The sequence below is a fragment of the Eucyclogobius newberryi genome, unplaced genomic scaffold (genome assembly GCF_026437365.1).
Source record: "Eucyclogobius newberryi isolate DKJ021-1_F unplaced genomic scaffold, fEucNew1.0.hap1 SCAF_6, whole genome shotgun sequence".
NCBI lineage: Eukaryota > Metazoa > Chordata > Actinopteri > Gobiiformes > Gobiidae > Eucyclogobius > Eucyclogobius newberryi.
This window is the reverse complement of record NW_027316278.1, coordinates 6,843,034-6,866,573: the sequence shown is the minus strand read 5'-3', so window position 1 is coordinate 6,866,573 and position 23,540 is coordinate 6,843,034. Positions and strand designations below refer to the sequence as shown.

Genomic DNA, 23,540 nt, shown 5'->3' with positions numbered 1-23,540 from the left:
AGACTTCTATAGCGTTAGTTTACAACACTTTATCTGCTCCATTCGCACTAAAGCTGCTCTTCAATACACAAACACTACACAAAGCGTTTAAACGGTAAGCTAAAGGAGCGCCGCGACTCACAAGGCCACGGTCTAATGTACGAACGCCTGCTCCGAGCGAGAGGACGACGAGGAGGCCGGACACAGAGACACGAGGGAGACAAACCAACAGACAAATCCGATCATCGACACGTCTGCATCGATTCAATAAGATAAGATAATCCTTTATTGTCCACACATGGGGAAATTTCATTGTTGCAACGCAGTAGATACAGAGGAAAAGGACAGATAACTTATAGGAGAACTCTTATAAACAAAACTCCTATAGACAAAACCTGTCATTTCCTAATAAGGATAAAAATAAATGAAGATACAAACTAAATTAAAATTAAATTAAATAAAAAACAGCTAGCATAAGACAAGATAATACTAATAATAATGGTAAAATAAACGCTCTATTTTTCAGAACGTTTTAACGACTATGCTTCTAAACACGATTATTTTTCCCGCCCGTTTTTCATACACAGGCGAGTGAAGTGTTTTGCCAACGGACACAACGACATTATCCACAGGTCGGAGCCTTGAGTTTTGGGTTTGTGGCAATTTGGTCTCATTCCGTGATAAAACTGCCTGTGTAAAGTTACAAAAAGACTTTCAAGTAGAAAATAATGAGAAATCCCCTCAAAAAAACGAGATAAGACGACATAATCTAATAATTAGCCGAGCCACAAAATCCAACCACATCTCGGAGGCTTCTTTGGAGACTCATGCTAATGCGTAAAGTGGACAGAAACCGAAAAACAACACGTAAACAAAGGACTGTATTTTGACTCCAGTGGAAACAGAAGAAAGTGACCACAACAGCTTTGTTCGAGCCCAGAGCCACATCGAGAGCGAGTGTTTACCGACTGTGGAAAGAGCGCGAACCAGCGAAAACGAGTCAATAAACAGGCCAGGGAGTCTCACAACCAGGACATTTTTACACTTTACTCATAGCGAGAGGAGGTAAGGTCGTCAGACAAAGCCTAATCACAAGAAAGGGCTGAACAATCTGGGATATTATTGCTCTAGAAGACACAAGAATCAGGTTTATGTCAGAGCATGAATGTACAGGTCTAAACTGCAGTCGGGCGTCTGCCGTGAATCATTTCACTTTTATCTACTCACTTTTACAAACATGAAAACACCGCTAACATGTGCAGCTAGCCTCGGCTAACAGGTAAAACTGCAGTGACTATCATGAAAAATGGTCACTATTGAAACAGCGTTTTTCAGTGCAGTGGACACCTGACTTAAGATACAATTAGATAGAATTTTTTCACAAAGTGACATAAAGATCAGCCATAAAAGTAGCACCTAGCAACCAAACTTTACCATCTGATTTCAACAACAAATACTGAAGGATTTGTTATTGTTATCAAGCCTGAATATTTAAGTTTTAACTGCAAAAAAAAGGGGAACATTTGATTTTTTGCACAAATTCTTTTCTGAGTTCTAGTTTACTGAAATACTGAATAAGACAACAAAATGAAGAAAGACATTTAAACCCAGCTCCAACCATATTTCAGATTCAAACCGACAACAAACCGTTTCTGGGTAAAAAGTCCAAAATCAATGTCTAGTTATGCACAATTTCAGTTTACTTTGTCAAACATAATAAAGTCAAAGTAAAATACTTTTTCTTTTGTACAGACAGAACGCAAAACACATTTTACGTTGAGAGTGTTGAAAGCCGCCATCAAATAAAACCAATCGCGGCATTCGTTTTACAGTCTTGTCCGGCTTTTCTGCGACGCGCGGAAAGACGATAAGCAGCCGAACGTTCGCGAGGCGGGCGTGGCTGAACTCGCCGCGATGACTCGTCGTTCGGTTTCAACGCTCGCTCTTTGTGATCTGTTTTAAACGGCCTGTCATCGCGCCGTAAGAAAAGGCTGTTACGGAGTGAGCGCGGGACACGGAGGCGGTGAGTGAGGCCTCAACACGACGGCACGAGGCCTCGCGCCACGCCCCGCTCAACCAAACCAGAGACAAAACAGCACAAATCTGCAAAAACAATAGTAGATCTACGCTTTGGACTTCGATACTGGGGAAAAATGCTCTTCAAAAGATGATTTTACAGGACATTTTCAGCTTTTAACCTCATCAAAAACGTAGCTGGAGTTGTAGTTCGCTTCCTGGTTACGAGCTTGCCTTCTCTGAGCCTCACAAAAATACCCGGTTTCAAACATTTTTGTAGAAATCTGGAGGTCTTTAAGTCATAAATCATCACCGGACTTGTTCTGAGCAAGTACGTCCCGGAATGACATCCATTAGCAGGCTAGCTCTGCTTCGTTTGCCCTTTGTAATCCCGTCTGCTGCCAGTAGATGGAGTTCTGACACAAATATGGAAAGTCATGTGTGGTTTTCAATGTGTACTTTAGATTACGTTTTAAAATGCCACTGCAAAGACACTCGAGAGCATGTTTAAAGGCCAATCACAATGCGAATAATGTCATGTGTGTCTTTTAAAGGTGCACTATGTGACCGCTCTCTGGGGAGTTGTCTGTTTGTCTGTTTGTTTGTTTGTTTGTTTGTTTGTTTGTTTGTTTGTTAAAAGTTCCACAGACGTTGCTGTGTTTTAAAAAATACTGTATTGATACGTTGTTTAATAAATGAGAGACTAAACCATTTTTGTTAGTACTGTTTGTAGGGAAATGTATTTCTTATTTTGTTGTCGTACAATAGGATCTGATTTGCAGAGGACTAAAGCAGCTTATGGTTTTCAACAGAATTGCAAAGTGAAATAAAGTAGTTTCAGTATTATTGTTCATCGGAGCAATATATCACACCCAGAAAATGTGTTATTGTCGCAGCTCGATCCACAGCGTAGCAGACTTTTACTATAAATAGCAGTTAAATAATGACATAATGCACCTTTAAGCCTCATTTTACCTTTTTGAGCTTTAAATATATATACATAGTCTGTTTTGTCACTACTGTCATTATTTTCCTCTTTCTTGAGATGTAAAAAACACTACATATTATATATATATATATATATATATATATATATATATATATATATATATATATATGTGTTTAATTACGTTTAAAGATGCAAAACAACTAACTTTTCTGTTGCAGGATCCGTCACATGCTATTGCTTTGCCTGAATAGTACGACATTAAACTTGTCTGTCTTGCATTTTATTAATTACATTTATGGCTCAAAATCCCTCAAAAACCTGTCCTAGTGGCGCCACCTGCTTGTCTCCATGGAGATAAACAAGTTGAATGCACCTATAAGTTACCAGAAAGCCACATCTCGAAAGCACGTTCAGAGGAAATGGAAGAGGATGTCGTCCTATAGCAACAGGGCAAACACTAACAAAAATAATCTGTACGAAATGTTTCTGGAGATTTATGGACCAGGCTGTGGGAGAAGAGGAAACGCCACGGTGAAAAAAGAAAAAGGCCTTTTCAGATCCATCACGGCGTCGCAGAGAAACCGCTCAATTTATGTGCACTCACGTAGTCAACTGGCCCGGGACGAGAGCGGCGCTGTTTAAAGGGCTATTGCAGACCTCAGTGTTGCTTTCCTACAGTGTTTCCTGCATTATTCATTCGCCCCGAGTACAATCCAGTCCAACTGTACTTCTCTTGTACTGTAGAGCAGAGTGCAGTACACGAGTACGAGAAGAAAACAGCAGTGAAATAAACACAGAAACACAAAATATACATCCACACTATATACTATTAAAAAACCTACATTTCAATAGAATAGGTCACATATACTCTGTAGGGGGGTCACATATAATCTGTAGGGGGGTCACATATTCTGTAGGGGGGTCACATATAATCTGTAGGGGGTCACATATAATCTGTAGGGGGTCACATACTCTGTAGGGGGTCACATATACTCTATAGGGGGTCACATACTCTGTAGGGGGTCACATATAATCTGTAGGGGGGTCACATATACTCTGTAGGGGGGTCACATATAATCTGTAGGGGGTCACATATAATCTGTAGGGGGTCACATACTCTGTAGGGGGTCACATATACTCTATAGGGGGTCACATACTCTGTAGGGGGGTCACATATAATCTGTAGGGGGTCACATATAATCTGTAGGGGGTCACATACTCTGTAGGGGGTCACATATACTCTATAGGGGGTCACATACTCTGTAGGGGGTCACATATACTCTTTAGGGGGTCACATATACTCTGTAGGGGGTCACATATACTCTTTAGGGGGGTCACATATACTCTGTAGGGGGTCACATATACTCTTTAGGGGGGTCACATATACTCTGTAGGGGGAGTCACATACTCTGTAGGGGGGTCATAGGGGGGTCACATATACTCTATAGGGGGGTCACACACTGTATACTCTGTGGGGGGTTTTCACATATACTCTATAGGGGGTCACATATACTCTATAGGGGGTTCACATACTCTGTAGGGGGTCACATATACTCTTTAGGGGGGTCACATATACTCTGTAGGGGGAGTCACATACTCTGTAGGGGGGTCATAGGGGGTTACATATACTCTGTAGGGGGAGTCACATACTCTGTAGGGGGGTCATAGGGGGTTACATATATTCTGTAGGGGGGTCACATACTCTGTAGGGGGGGTCATGGGGAGTCACATATACTCTGTAGGGGGGTCATAAGAGTGGTCACATTATACTATTTATTGACCTTAATTTAACCAGGAAAGTCCCGCTTTTCACATGAGAGTCCTGACCCCTGAGAGGAGGAGCCTATTGTACATGTTTTAGTAGTGGGGAAACTTGGAGTACCCATAGAGGAAACCACCCAGAAACAGGGAGAACATTCAAACTCCACACAGTAAAGACTCAAATCCAGGCCATAGTAAAGACCACGTATCAGATTATATGATAAATATCAGATTGATTCATAAAGAACAGACGCAGCTTCAACGTAGCAGTCGACTACGTGTAAAACTCGACGTGTGACCGTACAACTCCCTGTATCGGGGTGCGCATTACCCCAGACGCCCGTCACGATGCGTCGCCGTATTGATCTTTTGAGCCCTGACATCGCCGTCTCCCGCTGCTGCCGCTGACGTCCCGACGCCGGTACAGGAAGACAGAGGAGACCTGCCGGATTCAGCAGCCCATGTGGAAAGTGCATTACGCTCCAGTCAACAATAGCTCATTCACTGCAGCGAGTGTTATGACGCGCTCGGCTGCTCGGCCACGGCAATAAAACGTGTCTGGTACTAATAAATCGCTTCGTTGTGGTCACGCTAATAACTGCATTCGAAAAGCCACTGCGTAACAAATATGCCTGCGATATTCAGGCGAGGCAATGTGGGTGAAAAAAGTACATATACTGCATATACTTACTCGCGGCTACAGTTCTCGGTGGTATTGAGGGATGAGTCATGACGATACAGTGAAGCTAACCTGTTCATCCCTTCAGACACACGGCAAATGTTCCGGTCATACTTTCCAAGGCTGGGTTCACGTGACATCGCAACATTCTAAAGCGCCTTTTGTTAACGGCATCCGAAATAGAACTGGATCGTTTTGAACTGTTCCGAGCGTCCCGATTATTCACGGCGATGAGTTCATGAGCGCTTTTCACAACTCCAGAGAGGAGTTTTGCCGGGGCCAAGCTAACTAGCGTGCTAACAGAGCACTTCCTGGTTCCCCGGACGATTAAATGCTCCATGATTGCATTCAGACAGCACACAGAGGTCTCGTTTTGACCTAAAGTGCTGCTTTTACGAACTGGGACGAAACAGCGTGGACAAATATCAGGTTGAGCTGTAGATGAAGGCTCAGAATTCTTTGGTCGAATTGAAGTTTCAACCGTTCGAATGCAGATGACGTGGAACAGAAAGAGCACAACGTTCAGTGTCTGTTATGTGTCTGTTATGTGTATGTTAGTTCTGGCGAGCACGTTCACCTAGCAGCGAGGAGGTTGTGGGTTTGCATGTTTCTCCTCATGTCTGGCTGGGTTTCATTTGAGCTCCGGTTTCCCCGATCGACCCAAAACATGATGCATCACATGTCGCCCTCACCAAGACGCCGTACAGCAGGAGAGGGCTTGCTAAGTTTAGTTTATGTCAGTCAATGTGATAAGGATAACAAGAGGTTTCAGTCAGATGAGATAATGACATTGTTTGATGAATCTGTATTGCACCACGCGCAAACACACACGACATTTAGGGCTTGAAACAATGGTTGTAAAACAGATAGGTCCGGCGAGTGTCAGATTACAGACACATAGACTGACTGATCCACATAGAATGGAGCCCTGCCCCTTGTGGAGGCTCGGCCATAGATAGGGGGTTTTGTGGAACTTTTGTAATGTAAAGGTCAGAGGTGAGATTGCGGAGGTGAGGAACAGACGCAGGGCCATCTCTCCTGTGGATGCACTTTGTGAACTACCTGGATTCTTGAACTTTATTAACTACAGAAACATATCTGAGTTCAGTCATCATTTTAGAACAGCCACCACAGGAACCAAAAGAATCGTGAAGAGAGGAGACGAAGATTCAGGGTGATTACAAAAGGTCAAACGAGAACTCCTCTGGAGAACAAAGGAACTCCAACAAGTGAGATGAATGGAAGACAAGACCAAAAAGGCATAGCACGAAGCTTAGGCTGAACCAGGGCTAAACCAGGACTAAATCAGGGCTAAACCAGGACTGAACCAGGATTGAACCAGGACTGAACCAGGATTGAACCAGGACTGAACCAGGTCCAAACCAGGGCTAAACTAGGACTAAATCAGCGCTAAACCAGGATTGAACCAGGACTGAACCAGGACTAAACTAGGACTAAATCAGGGCTAAACCAGGACTGAACCAGGACTGAACCAGGGCTAAACTAGGACTAAATCAGGGCTAAACCAGGACTGAACCAGGATTGAACCAGGACTGAACCAGGTCCAAACCAGGGCTAAACTAGGACTAAATCAGCGCTAAACCAGGATTGAACCAGGACTGAACCAGGACTAAACTAGGACTAAATCAGGGCTAAACCAGGACTGAACCAGGACTGAACCAGGGCTAAACTAGGACTAAATCAGGGCTAAACCAGGACTGAACCAGGACTGAACCAGGGCTAGACTAGGACTAAATCAGGGCTAAACCAGGACTGAACCAGGACTGGTTTAGCTTAGCCTAGAATTCATTCAGGCTAAGCCAGGACTGAACCAGGACTGAACCAGGACTGAACCAGGGCTAAACCAGGGCTAAACCAGGGCTGGTTTAGCTTAGCCTAGAATTCATTCAGGCTAAACCAGGACTGAACCAGGACTCCTCTCTGTACAATCCTGAAAACCATCATCTCTTCTTGTTTCATAGGACATGTTTGACTGTGAGACTAAACCTGGTCTGGAGTCTGGAGCAGCGCGTCCAAGAACAACAGGTCTTGCGCCTCGACAAGCCCACAGACGCTAACACTCAACCTGTTAGCGAGCGCGCTAGCACTGGAGATGTCGGCGCTGAGAGATGTGTGCAAGAGGAGATGATAAGGTGATTGTTCTGGCTCTTGCACCACTTTGGGAGGAATTCTTCAATAAAACAACTATAAATGGTATAGTTATGGCCATAGCATATCAAAATTGTTGTTAAAGATACGCAACATTTGGATGTCCAGTAGCTTGTTGTCTATATTTAACTGTTAAAAGAGGTGCAAACGAGGTGCAAACGAGCTGAAGAATACAAATTTGAAAAAACTTGCTGTGTAATCTTTAAAACAAGAAAACATAGTAAGTATTTCTGTCATATTGAACGCGCTTATGAGTAAATGTACACCTTTAAGCTCAGTTCTGATGGATTGGAAACATCCTTATCCAGATAAAAAGAATTAAATACACCTTTTTTTCCAATATCACTCTTCCATGATATGGCACATAGTCAGGAATGTGCTAAAATGGGCTTGTAAATGTCATTGTTTTGGTTCAAGTATCGCACAAAATGTGACTGGACCATAAAATAACCATGCACATGCAGAAATGTCCCTATATACCTCTTTACTGTGAGAGAGTTTCATCAAGGTTCAAGAAAGTTCAAGTCTTTCCAAATTTTAACTCCAACTGCAAATAGATAAATCAGTCCTAGTCACTGGTTTAGCCCTAGTCACCAACAGGGCTAAACCAGTCCTGGTTTAGCCCTGGTTCAGCCCTGGTTTAGTCCTGGTTAAGTCCTAGTTTAGTCCTGGTTTAGTCCTGGTTTAGTCCTGGTTTAGTCCTGGTTCAGTCCTGGTTTAGTCCTGGTTTAGCCCTGGTTCAGTTCTGGTTCAGTCCTGGTTCAGTCCTGGTTTAGTCCTGGTTCAGTCCTGGTTCAGTCCTGGTTTAGCCCTGGTTCAGTCCTGGTTCAGTCCTGGTTCAGCCCTGGTTTAGCCCTGGTTCAGTCCTGGTTTAGCCCTGGTTCAGTCCTGGTTCAGTCCTAGTTCAGTCCTGGTTTAGTCCTGGTTCAGTCCTGGTTCAGTCCTGGTTCAGTCCTAGTTTAGTCCTGGTTTAGTCCTGGTTTAGCCCTGGTAATTTACCCGTCTTAACAATGACACGTTTAATGCCAGACTGACCTTCCAGGCAAACCTGGCAGACCGTTTACGGGAAAAGCCCCTTCACTCAGACGGCGTGTCCTCTGAGAGCTCCTACAGTCCGAAGGCCCCGCTCTATTCTTAGACATGGATGTGCGATTGCGTTGCCCTGGTCCCAGTCCGGTCCGGCCCTTCGGGAGCTCGTAATGGCCACATTCACAAAGGCCTCAGTATTGATTCCCTTTGACCTGTCCACACTTACCCTAAGAGCAATTATTGGTCCAATTTCAGAACAGGGCCATAAGTGGGAGACGAGACGACAGGTTTGGGCATCATCGCATTGGTTTTCGTGCTTTACAATCACTTAAAATAGTGTCGGCATAAATGTCAAATCAAAAACTTCAATCTCAGCGCTTTCAAGATGGATTCAATTTGTGAGCGTTTAACCATCAACTATTTTTTTTCAGCTGAGGCAAAAAAAACGCGATGGCGGCACGACTTCCCCCTCCATCACACAAGTTTACCAATGTAACTCTTAACCATGATATAATAGTGTTACATGATAAACGTTGTCAAAGAATAGCTATGTTCAAGTGAAATAGGTAGTCAGAAGGTTTATTTTGGCTCAATTGTTAGGCCTAAACAGCTCTGTGCCTTCCAAATGTGTTTACATCACAGGATTTATATTTCAAACCCTTTCAAATCTGTGTTACCAACATAAAGCGAGAAAACTGAAGAAAAAGTGCAGCAACAACAACAACAACAACAACAACATCCTATTTGAGTCAAGAAAACGAGGCAAAGCAAAGCCCGCATTTGTTTTTCAGCCAATTGGAGTAAAAAAAAAATATACATATACGTTTTTGATACTGATTGAACTGTTGCGCTATGTTCACCGCTGCCCCCAGTGGTCAGCTCACGTACAGCTCAGTTAGAGAAATAAACAAAACATCACAGGACGGCGCAAAAAGCATTGTTCCGTTTCATTTACCGAACAATAAGTCAATAAAGCAATCCCCCTGGCAGATTTTACGGCGACGAGTCCTTTTTCCTGGCCGACTTTCCCGTTTCTTTAAAAGCTCTCGCAGTCAGAGCTGGTAAAACATTTCACGGCCACTTTAAAGCGGCCGCACCATCAATCTGGGCTTGTTATAAAAGTCCAGAGCTCATAAAGCGCGGAGCGAAGGGTAAAAGGAACGGTTCACGGGAGAGGCACGGACGCGGCACATCCCGACTCTTTGACCCGCCGTGCGCCTCTGCTCCCGTGCAATAATGCCATGGCAACGGACCGACACAAATCAGGCGGCAGCTGCGTCCGTGAGGTTTGGCACCGGTCCTACATTCTCTGTTCGGCCCAACTCTCAGGCGCAACCGTTTGAGACCGAAACACGTCTTTTCAAAGGAGATATATGTAGATATAAGCAAAGATCAACTTCTAGGAGATTTTAAAAGGGTGTATTGTTTTATTTTGTTATCTTTAGCTTACTTTGAGTAGGGCTGTCACAAAAAAGGCAAAACCCCAGACAATAGATTGTAAATAAAATGTATCAAAATCAAAACGAGGTATCTCTCGTTGCGGCCACTTTCGTCAAATGGACAGGAAGTAGAACCAATTTAAATATCGAGGTTTTTGATTCATTTGTCATGTTGAATGTCACAGAAAAAGACAAAAAGGACTTTCTGTGTTAGCTGAGGAGACTCTTTGAACTAAAATGCAGTTAAAATAAATATACTCAAAATTTTGCTACAAATATTATCACAGAATAGCTCATTTTTTTAACCACTGGGCCAAAACTCAGCTAATGTCACCATTTTTAAAATTGACAAATGAAAATACACGAGAGCGACTTTTATTAAGTTGAATTAATGTTCAGAGAGTCAAAAATGTAGTTTCTTATGTGTAAATGATCCATAAACTTTGTCACTTCCTGTCATTTTCTACCAATGTTTAAACGTTTTCTCCACAAATACCTGCTCGATTGGTGAAAAAAACTATAATTTATATGTACAACAGGTATAAATACACCAAATAAAGTCAAAATTAGAAAATCGTAAAAACCCGTCACACGTCACTTTAACGGGAGCGATGCGGTCGTAGCTCAAGTGCTGATTTCCACCTTTAGTTGTGCCGCCCCCGTTTTCTCTTAAACAGTGACAAACGTAGGATTTAGCAGCGTCCTGCAGTGGCACGAATGTAATAAAATCCTCAGTTCTCTCTCATAGTTTTTGCTCTCCAGTCGGGCCATAGGCATGCAATTTTCACCATTTTAGCCCAACATTGTGATTTAAAAAGTCCAAAATCCAAAATGACGATCCGCTGGTGCCGTAGACTCTAACCATATAGCGGACAAAAGCATGATATGTCTTTTACAACAACAACGTATTAACCATTATGGATGTTGTCGTGCACATTGTCTTCTCGTTACGATCCCTGTTTCAGATTTTCAGATGGAGTTTCCCCTCCGCAGATCGTATCCAGGCACAAACACATGAACCCCACGTGGCTCCGGTTAGCGCGGCGCACATGGAAACCCACGGCAGCCAGCGGGGGATTGGCACAGGACCTGGCAACCCTCCATCCTGCACTTTTTAAAGATCACATGACATGAAAAACTGATTCTAACCGTGTTCTAACGACGTTCTCTGATCAGAAACAGACACAGGGTTGTGTTTCGCTCACACGTGTGGGTCTCCCGCTTCACGGCCGAACGCCCTCTGGGTATCGTTTGGCGGTGATGCAGAAGGGCTCCTCTGTGTTTTTAAAGTCACAGCTAGGCCTATCACAATAGTTGCATTTGCACAGGTTCAATATTCTAACTCTTTCGTATTTTTACGTATTTATTGTAGTCATTTTTATGCAATAACACTTGAACTGCAGATGGTCAAATAATATATGTTAAAAAAAAAGTGTATTTGCTTTATTATTATTATTATTATTCTGTATTTAAATTGTTATTTACGTGAACATACATTATCATCACAATCGAAAAGGAGCCGAGAGAAGAAATTTCATATAAAAAAAACATACATAATGAGTATCTATGACACATAATGTATACTGCAACTAAATAAAGCGTTTTATTGTACTAAGTATTTATTGCTGCTCTATAAACTGCTCATATTTTATTTTGTTTTTTTTACAAGGAAAAATGTTTAATATATTATTCTGCTTTAAGGTGTTTACAGCAAGTGATAATTTCCATATTTTATCGTGATACTTCCTGTAGCAATATATCGCACTTCAAAATGTGTTATTATGACAGCTTTATGTTGTTAGCTACTATTTTTAGCCTGATTAAAATGGCTTCCCATTTCAGCAGCTGTCATCGGTCACATTACATGAAAAGCATCTGCGCAACAGCAAAATAATTTGTTTTTATTTTATTTTAATATTATTAAAATAAAATAAAAACAAAATTGTGCAGCCAAAATGTTGAGCTGAACCTCATCCTGTATTTCATATAATATCAAAATCTCTTATTGTGTCTCATTTTACCCTTATTTTTTATACATAAAGTCACATTATTTGAAGCTATGCAATATGGAAGAACAATCATTTTGCATTTTGTTCTTAAACTGCAAAATTGGGACCAAACACAAAACAATGTAAACTAACATCATTTAATAAAAACATCTTACATTTAATAATTAACTTCAATCTCTCAAATGCAAATGTATCTTAACAAAATAGTGAAAGTAAGGACGAATTGTTATAACATGATTCAAAGTTGATTAAGCTGCAAAATATGTGATTTTAGGCGTTTCTATGCACGAGTCTGGAATTTTTCTGAAATATTGTGATTCGATTATTTATATATATTTAAAAAGTACACAAGGAGTATTAACATTTGAATCCCATCTATTTCAGAACATTTGTCAATGTCTTAACTACAAATACAACATAAGGTTTCTATAAAAATTCTATTATTTAAATAACTTTCGCAATTTAAAATCACAATTTGAAAAGATTAATCGCAGCCCTAGTGTAACCAGACGATTGCATAACAGATGCTTTTGGAAAATCTCGTCCTTTTCCTGGTACGTTTGCTATCGCTACGAGGAAAACATCTACTTCTCGTATGTGTTTCATGTTCAGCCAATTCGAAGGCGATGAGACGGGAAAAAGCAGTAGGCCATCAACACAGAGGGGTTCAAACAGAGCGAGCGCAGCCGAGGACACTACGCCACCAACAGCTGCAGGACAAGGAAGGGAACGGAAGAATGGCTTTCCCGAGCGGTCAATACACGACAGATGGTCTATGAGTTCATGAGTTCACAAGGATGGAAGGGTGGAAGGATGGAAGGAGTCAAGGCAGAACAAAAGCACAGTATGGAGGGAAACTGTATTTTTTTTGAAAGAAAACAATACGTTTCGACACTCATCCAAGAGTCATCCTCAATCTGCGAATCAAGACCGGGAACTCAGTTATTTATCCTACTCTGAGTAGGCCCTGCCCACCGGGCGGGTCCTCCTGATGAGGTGTTATTGGTTTCACCAGAAACTAAGCGTCTTTGTTTTCTATCAAACTAGCCTCTTTGTTTACTATCAAACTAGCCTCTTTGTTTACCATCAGTCCTTTACCATCAGTCCTTTGCTATCAGTCCTCGCTGTTGATGTTTTACAACGTTTTACAATTTATAGTATGCGTTTTACCATGGAAGAATAGAGCCCATTAAGCTAATAAACAGCAAACAAAAGTAATAAAGTATTTTAAAAGTTATGGAAGAGTGTGTTCACATTGTACACTGTTGTTACTGGCTCTGGCCTGTCAACCGGTCCCTGAAAACAATCTTGTGATCGCATTGGCCCTTGAGAGGAAAACGTTTGGGGATCGCTGAGTTAAAGGACACATATTATGTATTGTTTGTATTGTTATTTGCCTTTAAAAATTCTCTTGAGCACCTTTTGGTTTGTTTTGAAATTCAAAATACACATTAAAAACCACACATGACACTCTATCAATAAGGTGTTTCCTCATCAGGATTGGTGTTATCGCCCAAAACATAAGCCTTCTATGCTAACACAAGCACGCAGTTGTAATGAGCGCAGTGTGACAACAGAAATGTAAGGAGTTTCATTCAGCTTCACTCGCGCTTGTCCGAGCATTTCTGCCGTCAAATCGCGGACATTACAACTGCGTGGCAACATCAGAATGTCAGAGGAAAGCTAGGTTTGTTTACTTCCCCCATGGTAATCCCCTCTGCAGCCAGTAGTGGCACTTGTAACTCAATTCCTGACATCGTAAACGCCTGACTGATATGGAGTCACGTGTGATTTTGCAGATACATTTTTTGTTCTGAGTTTTAAAACATAAAAGGCCAAAGTTAAGTTCCTCAAGAGCACGTTCAAACAGTATAAATAATGCATGATACGTGTCCTTTAATGGAAATCCACAATAATGAGACGAAACAGCTGCGTGTGTTCCCGTGTCTGGTTCTTACCCTGGAGATGGCGAGGGGCATGTTGAAGTCTTTGCCCCCCTGCAGCCTGAAGCCCCAGGGTGCGGGGCTGGTCAGGGTCACGCTGTACTGGCTCATGGTGCTGGGGTCAGGCCGGAGCGTCCAGAGGCTGGGAGTGGTCGATGGGTGAGGAGCGTTCAGGGGGAGCAGGTGCAGAGCAGGTGGGGAAACGCCGCGGTCTGATCAGGGCAAGTCTGAGGGCAGAGAACAGGCTAAATACACTTCTGTGAGCGTTTAACCCCGTTACGATGACGCTTCCTCCTCATTGGTTTATTTGAAGTTGTGTTTTGAGTGATTCCTACATGTTTGAGTTAATCTTGTATCGTCCTGCAGCTGAGGCTCGAGTGCTCAGAAAATCCCTGTTTTCAGCCAGCCCCTATCCCCGCCCACGACCCCTCACTTAGTTATAATTAGTTAAAACAATCATTAGAAGAAGAATATTCTCGCCATTACCTGTGATAGACTTAGTACAAAGAGAACTCTTTTGGGTTTCCAGCAAACTGGTCAATAAGAATTGCAAAAAGATAAGATAATATGACATTTACAGTGAGGACAGTAAGTATTTGAACACCCTGCAATTTTATCCCACTTAAATATGTTGGAGGAATCTGAAACTTTCTTTGTAGGTGCATTTCCACTGCGAAAGATAATTCAACACATGAGAAAATCTGTGTTAATATTTGGTACAGAGGTTTAGAGTTACAGAGGTCAAAGGTTTCCTGTAGTTCTTGAGCAGGTTTGCACTGCAGCAGGACTCTGGCCACGCCTCCACACAGATCTTCTCTAGAATCTCACAACCCATGGCCCAGTTCATTCTCTCCTTAACACAGTGCAGTCGTACTGTCCCCCATGCAGAAAAGCCCCCCAAAGCATGAGGTTTCCTCCGCCAAAGCATGATGTTTCCTCCCCCAAAGCATGATGTTTCCTCCCCCAAAGCATAATGTTTCCTCCCCCAAAGCATGATGTTTCCTCCCCCAAAGCATGATGTTTCCTCCCCCAAAGCATAATGTTTCCTCCCCCAAAGCATGATGTTTCCTCCCCCAAAGCATGATGTTTCCTCCCCCAAAGCATGATGTTTCCTCCCCCAAAGCATGATGTTTCCTCCCCCAAAGCATGATGTTTCCACCCCAAAGCATGATGTTTCCTCCCCCAAAGCATGATGTTTCCACCCCAAAGCATGATGTTTCCACCCCAAAGCATAATGTTTCCACCCCAAAGCATGATGTTTCCTCCCCCAAAGCATGATGTTTCCTCCGCCAAAGCGTGATGTTTCCTCCCCCAAAGCATAATGTTTCCACCCCAAAGCATAATGTTTCCACCCCAAAGCATAATGTTTCCACCCCAAAGCATGATGTTTCCTCCCCCAAAGCATGATGTTTCCTCCCCCAAAGCATGATGTTTCCTCCCCCAAAGCATGATGTTTCCTCCCCCAAAGCATGATGTTTCCTCCCCCAAAGCATGATGTTTCCTCCCCCAAAGCATGATGTTTCCACCCCAAAGCATGATGTTTCCTCCCCCAAAGCATGATGTTTCCTCCCCCAAAGCATGATGTTTCCTCCCCCAAAGCATGATGTTTCCTCCCCCAAAGCATGATGTTTCCACCCCAAAGCATGATGTTTCCTCCCCCAAAGCATGATGTTTCCTCCCCCAAAGCATGATGTTTCCACCCCAAAGCATGATGTTTCCTCCCCAAAGCATGATGTTTCCACCCCAAAGCATGATGTTTCCACCCCAAAGCATGATGTTTCCTCCCCCAAAGCATGATGTTTCCACCCCAAAGCATGATGTTTCCTCCCCAAAGCATGATGTTTCCACCCCAAAGCATGATGTTTCCACCCCAAAGCATAATGTTTCCACCCCAAAGCATGATGTTTCCTCCCCCAAAGCGTGATGTTTCCTCCCCCAAAGCATAATGTTTCCACCCCAAAGCATGATGTTTCCTCCCCCAAAGCATGATGTTTCCACCCCAAAGCATAATGTTTCCACCCCAAAGCATGATGTTTCCTCCCCCAAAGCATGATGTTTCCTCCCCAAAGCATAATGTTTCCACCCCAAAGCATGATGTTTCCTCCCCCAAAGCATGATGTTTCCACCCCAAAGCATGATGTTTCCTCCCCCAAAGCATGATGTTTCCACCCCAAAGCATAATGTTTCCACCCCAAAGCATGATGTTTCCTCCCCCAAAGCATGATGTTTCCACCCCAAAGCATAATGTTTCCACCCCAAAGCATAATGTTTCCACCCCAAAGCATGATGTTTCCTCCCCCAAAGCATGATGTTTCCTCCCCCAAAGCATAATGTTTCCACCCCAAAGCATAATGTTTCCACCCCAAAGCATGATGTTTCCTCCCCCAAAGCATGATGTTTCCTCCCCCAAAGCATGATGTTTCCACCCCAAAGCATGATGTTCCTCCCCCAAAGCATGTTTCCTCCCCCAAAGCATGATGTTCCTCCCCCGTGCTTCACAGTAGGGATGGTGGATGGTGTTCTTGGGATGGTCCTCATCCTTCTTCTTCCTCCAAACACGGCGAGTGGAGTTTACACCACATGACTTTCTCCCATGACTCCTCTGGACGGAGATGACCATTGGCAAACTTCAGACGGGCCTGGACATGTGCTGACTTAATGTGCTGCCCCATAGCCCTTTCCAGCCTTGTGGACGTCTACAGTTCAGTCTTTGGGGTCTTCTGACAGCTCTTTGGTCTTGTCCATCTAAGTAGATGGAGTTTCACTGATTGTGGGGTGGACAGGGGTCTTTATGCAGCTAACGAGCTCAAACGGGTGCTGCTAATTTAGATGAATAAGTGGAGCAGAGGTGGACTTTTCAAATGCAGACTAACAGGTCTTTGGGAGTCAGAATTCTTGCTGGTTGGCAGCTGTCCCATACTTATACTTATGGTACTTATTTGCAGATAGCACATAGAAAATAATGTATTTAAAAATCATACGATGTGATTCCAGTCTCTCACAGTGGAAATGCACCTACAATGAACAGTTCAGATCCAGAACTGGGAGAACTTCATTCAAATACTTATTTTCCTCTCTCTATGTCCCACAAAGGGCAACACAGAGAACAGCAGCAGGAGATTAAACCAAATCTACCAGATCAAAAATATGCAAGATAAATAAGGAATCAGGCCTAATGAATACAGACTGAATTAGAGGTGGGACATATATCGAAAAATGGTTTGGTCACAACTATTCTTTCGCTAAATTAGAATATTCAGTGTATTGACTGGTATTAAAGCCGTACAAAGGACCTCAAAACATGAACTGAAACGTGTAGTTTAGTCCCCCAAACAAGGATATAAAGTGACATTTCTGCAAGTTTTGTTGGAAATTTCATGGTCCATTCACATTTTGTGCTCAACGAGACACATTTTAGCTCAATCCTGATGCATTGTGAGAAATAATGTCTGAATATTGTTACAGAGATACAATAGATCAAGCTTTTTGTCCATATCGCACACTCCTCGGTCGAGTACAGTTCAGAAACAAATTAGTGTAGAGTAATAAGTATTAAGTAGCGGTCTAAGGAAAGGGCTGGAGACGCCACAGTTTTAACGCTAATAAAACACACCATCTATTTAGACAATACAATGTAATGTTGGACTCAAAATAATAATAATACTTTTTTAATATCACCGTGTTCAATCGCTAAAAGTCTGGCAGGTCCCAATGATGTGATACTGCTTCTCCTCAACACTTGTATAAGTTATTTATGCTAAAACTATTGAACATATTTATCACATCTGAAATGCAGAGTCTGGACAACGATAAATAGCAGGTAAAACTATAAAAAAGGTCAAACATGCTGCGCTTTACGGGATATAACCATTCACTACTCCTACTACATCCCAGTATTTACCTCTCCAGCGACAAATCCAGACGGCGCACAGCGATTCTCAGACGATGTAATCCCCGATTCCCCTGTCCTGGTCCTGTCCTGGTCCTGTCCTGGTCCTGGTGCTGGTCCGAGAGCCCAGAGCGTGTGGGAGAGGTGCGCGAGGAGGCAGGGCTCTTATACGGGACCAATGGCAGAGGGCGAGAGAGGGTGGAGGGGAAGAACAGAGGAGGAGGAGTGAGAGGAGGAGAGAGAGGGCAGAGAGATGATATGTGAGGGAGAGAGGGGGTTTAGAGAGGGGGGCGGATTAGAGGGAGTGTGGGAGCATACACAGGAACACGACAAGAGCAAAAGGGGCCAACACAGGGCTTATCTTTCATCTCGATTATTTTGGGAACTCGACTCGGGGAGAGTTCGGACATGGGTTTGTGCCGCCGCAGACTCAAGTTAAAGGTCTCCGAAAGGTCAGGGGGCAAGAACGCGGGGCTTTGGTCGGTTGTAAGGATTTTACTTTTCTACAACAGACCAGATTTTTGGAATTAAAGCTTTGAAAGTTGTCGTTTGGTCTGAAGAATTGCGGCGATAAACAAAGCGAAATATTCTAAATGTTTGTTTTGAAGGGTGAAAATTCTTGAAAATGTCAGCTATAAAGAGGAAGTGCTAAAGCGTGAATGGCAGCGACAGCTTTATTTTGAAAAATTGTCAAAAAGTATGTTAACTCTGGTCTTTTTGTTACATAAAAAAAAAATTGGATTCGATTTGATCAAGGAAGGATGTCTTGTCATGTTTTTTGTTTTTTACAATTAAATAAAATAATACAAAAATAAGAATAATAAGGATTTTATTAAGGAAGGATGTGTTGCCTTTTTTGCCTTTGTAGCTTTTATATTTTTTCATTTGAACAATAAAAACAAATAAGAAACAAATTATAAAATCCGTATTATTCTTAAGGAAGGACGTGTTGACTTTTTTGCCTTTGTGTTATATTTTTATAATTTTGAACAATGAAAAAAATGATAATATTGTGCTCATATTTTTACAAGCCACCAATGACTTTTTTAATGCCTTATTACATTACATACGTCTTTTCGAATTAACTCCCACTGAGTTAAAAAACAATTACAGCTGAAACTATAAACCACAACCTTTACTCCAGTAGCTTTCAGCGCTCGGAACACATACTTGTATTTGTATTCATCTTTTTTTATCACAACCTTTTCGCACGAGCGCGTAATTCTTTTTAGTACACTGTGTTTCACCCTTTTTTAATGGATTATTTTTAAACTTCAGGGTCTTTTGGTCTCATTTCTGATTGAATAAACAACTTTAAATCAACATTGAAATTGTTATCAGTGACTTCAATATTGATTAAAACACACATATTGGTCAATCAAATATTTAAAGTATATAAAAGTATGTACAGTTTCAATCTTCTCTCGCATGTGAAATAAATGCCTGGAATTGAATTAATGAAATACAGAAGAGGAAGTCCCATAAAGACATGTAAACGCTGCCCGGTCTTTAAGCACATGCCGTTCCGTTGCCGTGATAACCGTCTTTCTCATATTTCTCCAATATTCCCGACCCAATCCCATCAAGTGATTCTGTGCTTTCTGTAATCTAATCTCAGGGAGGGAGAGTGCCCCTTGTGGTGGACCTTTGTTTGTTTATGACGGCTCCATCGCTCATGTTCTGACCGCGGCGCATTTGTCTCAGCGCGACGGCTCTGGCTCCTCGCGCTCTCAGACTCACTCGAAGCTGGAGTTTCTTTTGGCGTTTCGTTTTGGCGTTTCGTTTTGGCGTTTCGTTTGGCGTCTCTTTTGGCGTTTTGTTTTGGCGTTTCTTTTGGCGTTTCGTTTTGGCGTTTCGTTTTGGCGTTTTGTTTGGCGTTTCTTTTGGCGTTTCTTTTGGCGTTTTTTTCGGCGTTTCTTTTGGCGTTTCATTTGGCGTTTCACGTGTCGTTTCTTTTGGCGTTTCTTTTGGCGTTTCTTTGGCGTTTCTTTTGGCGTTTCTTTGGCGTTTCTTTTGGCGTTTCTTTGGCTTTTCTTTTGGCGTTTCTTTGGCGTTTCTTTTGGCGTTTCGTTTGGCGTTTCTCTGGCGTTTCTTTTGGCGTTTCGTTTGGCGTTTCTCTGGCGTTTCTTTTGGTGTTTCGTTTGGCGTTTCTTTTGGCGTTTCAGTTGCCGTTTCATTTGGCGTTTCTTTTGGCGTTTCAGTTGGCGTTTTGCGTGTCGTTTAATTTGGCGTTTCTTTAGGCGTTTCGTTTTGGCGTTTCTTTAGGCGTTTTGTTTTGGCGTTTCATTTGGCGTTTCTTTAGGCGTTTTGTTTTGGCGTTTCATTTGGCGTTTCTTTAGGCGTTGTCCACATCAGACAAAACAATGCGGAAAAATACTTTCTTCAGACGGATGTTGCAATTATGTCTTTAAATAAAACTGAATCTTTATTTTTAAATAAAGATTCAGTTGTATCATTTTGTACAAGTCCAAAAGCATAAAAGTAAAGTTATAGAACCATCATTTGAATTTTCATAAACATGACTTATGTGCGTCTCAAGACACAAGATAAACACGGGATGTGATTACCATGTTGACATGTTTCAGCTGCTATCTGCAATCATCCTCGGACTGACCACGCCTCCTCTGACTGACCACACCTCCTCAGACTGACCACTCCTTCTCAGACTGACCACACACGCCTCCTAAGACTGACCACACCTCCTCAGACTGACCACTCCTTCTCAGACTGACCACACACGCCTCCTAAGACTGACCACACCTCCTCAGACTGACCACACCTCCTCAGACTGACCACTCCTTCTCAGACTGACCACACACGCCTACTAAGACTGACCACGCCTCCTCAGACTGACCACACAGGCCTCCTCAGACTGACCACACCTCCTCAGACTGACCACACAGGCCTCCTAAGACTGACCACGCCTCCTCAGACTGACCACACCTCCTCAGACTAACCACGCCTGCACAGACTGACCACACATGCCTCCTCAGTCTGACCACACAGGCCTCCTTAGACTGACCACGCCTCCTCAGACTGACCACACCTCCTCAGTCTGACCACACAGGCCTCCTCAGACTGACCACACCTCCTCAGACTGACCACACCTCCTCAGTCTGACCACACAGGCCTCCTCAGACTGACCACACCTCCTCAGACTGACCACACCTCCTCAGACTGACCACACAGGCCTCCTCAGAGTGACCACACACGTCTCCTCACACTGACCGCTCCTCCTCAGACTGACCTCTTGCCGCCCGGTGTCCGGGCGTGTGACAGGAGGACGGCTCCTTCATCGCGGTTGATGGTGTCGGTGTCTGATTTCAGTCTTTTCCATGTAAACCAAGATGTATCTATAATAGCTCTATAAACTGTTTCCATGTACTTTTCTGTAAACAAAGAATGCACAAACCTTCTGAAGCGACGTGGCCTTACGAGTGCAGTTTGGGTCGGAGCGTAGAAATGCTGAAACATTTTGAGAGCGTTTGCTGGTTTCACAGCACTTTTTACGTCAGCTTTAGTCTAGCGATCCAGCGGCAGACGTTTCTTCAGTCGAGGCAGATGGTTTCTTCTTGCCGGCTGTAATACGACTCACAAATGAAGAGGACTGCATCGAGAAGTCCCCGAAATGTCTTCTGTGAAGCTCAAAGCGACGATTTTAAGCATTTGTTGATCAAGTACTTGTTTCTATCTACGTTTGTTTTCGTTTTAATGCTGTTTTCGCCGTTGCTAAGACTGATAGTGCAAATAAGGATACAATAAAGCGGGTTAGATGATTCGCAGATGCTTCCTTAAGCGTTGATAGGCTGATGAATGTGTGCTCGGGAGCAGACGGACGACTACGGCTCAAAGTCGCTCGCCCTTCGAAAATACAAGCGCTCCTTTACGCCTCCCTGGCAGTTTCACCGTTCTCTACCCACCGCTTGATGAATTGCTTGTATAAAGTAATATGCAATATAAACGGGGGAAACGCGGAAAGGTATTATACCTTTTATATTATACCGATTATTGTTGTATCGGCTACGGCTAATTGAATAGCTACACATAAACATTTACCGTAAAGTGCATTATAGAGAAGAAAAAAACATGTATAAGTTGCACTAGAGTATAAGTCTAATTTTTGGGGAAATGTATTTGATCAAATCCAAGACCAAGAACAGACATTTCATCTGTAAATGCAGTTTAAAATAATAACAGATGAGAGAACATGGTGAATAGGTGTACGTATGCTAACGCTAACACCTTCAGCTACATGACGTATGCTAACGCTAACACCTTCAGCTACATGACGTATGCTAACGCTAACACCTTCAGCTACATGACGTTACCCCAAATCACTAAATCCATTGAATTCTTCTTCCTCTGTGTCACTTCTAAACAACTCCACAAACTCCAGAGGTAGAGGAAGTGCAGATTCTTCTTTTGCGTCGCTTAGAGCCTAGAGCGCCCTCTTGTGGTTGTCAGTGTGAAAATAACAAATAATATCACATATAAGTCGCACCACGGCCAAAACTATGAAAAAGGTGCAATTTATAGTCCGGAAAATACCGTAGCCAAAACTGTAACATGAATAGTCGAAAAGGCCTGTCACAATAATCACTATATTAACGTCAATAAATGATAGACGGAATAATACTTTTTAGAGCTCAATGTTTATCGTGTGTACATTTTCTTTGCACTGGTGGGGAATGTTTGTCATTTTTGTGGTGGAAAGTTAATATTTGAGCTGTAGCGGGTTGAATAAGTCACTCTAAGAATCATTATGGCTACTCACTAACTCCTCCTTGAGTGTTTCTGTTATTTCTTTTTTTAAGCTTTATTATTGTGTCACGTACAATATTAACGCGTCTATTGTCCGTAGAAGTGTGTCTCACTTCAGAACAGGCCTCGATTTCGCCTTGAAGGGTCATTAAGTGGTGCTCCTCCATGTTTTTGAAGTGCAATCCCCTTCACCAAAATCATTCAGATCATCTTAACACTCTGTACATGATTGTTACCGTCTTAAAAACATAAATAAAACCGTATCGCTCACTTACCCTTGAATAAAACGCTCTGTAATGAGATGCAGGCAGCACACAGCGGTCTAATTTCCACATGAAGAGTTAACTAAACCGATTTTACCTTATTACATGACAAATTTTACACATTATCTAATTCAAATGATGTTTCCGTTCATTACGTCGAGCTTCACATCTCTGTATCAAACCCTCATGTTGGGGGCTCGCAGCAGACGCCCCCCAACAGGCCTTTGTCAGGGGGGCAAATTGTCTCCGTCCCAGGCCCCATATGTCCACCTCTCCCGCAGCCTTAATGATCCCAGCTTAACGCCCCCAAACCATGGACCCCCGCCGCCCCCGACGACCACCACCCCCCACCTTCGCCCCAGCGGCTCCCAGCACGGCCATTTAATCTGGCCCTTTAAATGACTGTAATGCATCATCTGTGGAAATAAACTAGGACGGCCTTTATGCGACCAGCTGCTCACCTCAAAAGTCTGCTGCTCTGGCTCTTGTTTTGTGCCGCAACACTTCATCATATGATCGTGATCGGTCGACTATGAGAATATTTGTAGTGGTATTTTGATGTTGTCATAAACATTATTTGGACAATGCAGACTCTTCAAAAACACATACTGGTGTTATTGAATCAAAAATGTCCCAAAAATCAGATATCTCAGA

At 42.8% G+C, this 23,540-nt stretch overlaps 1 protein-coding gene across 1 annotated transcript in view; it reads right to left on the bottom strand.

The window, feature by feature from the left end:
• Positions 1-18,020, bottom strand: part of LOC140346833 (PDZ and LIM domain protein 5-like) — an 84,679-nt gene extending 66,659 nt beyond the window's left edge. The window contains exons 1-2 of the mRNA XM_072433047.1: positions 17,875-18,020; positions 13,989-14,200 (exon numbers count right to left, since the gene is read on the bottom strand). Coding sequence (XP_072289148.1) covers positions 13,989-14,084 — 96 coding nt within the window. The 5' untranslated portion in view covers positions 14,085-14,200; positions 17,875-18,020. The remainder of the gene's footprint in view (positions 1-13,988; positions 14,201-17,874) is intronic.
• Positions 18,021-23,540: the final 5,520 nt, after the last annotated feature.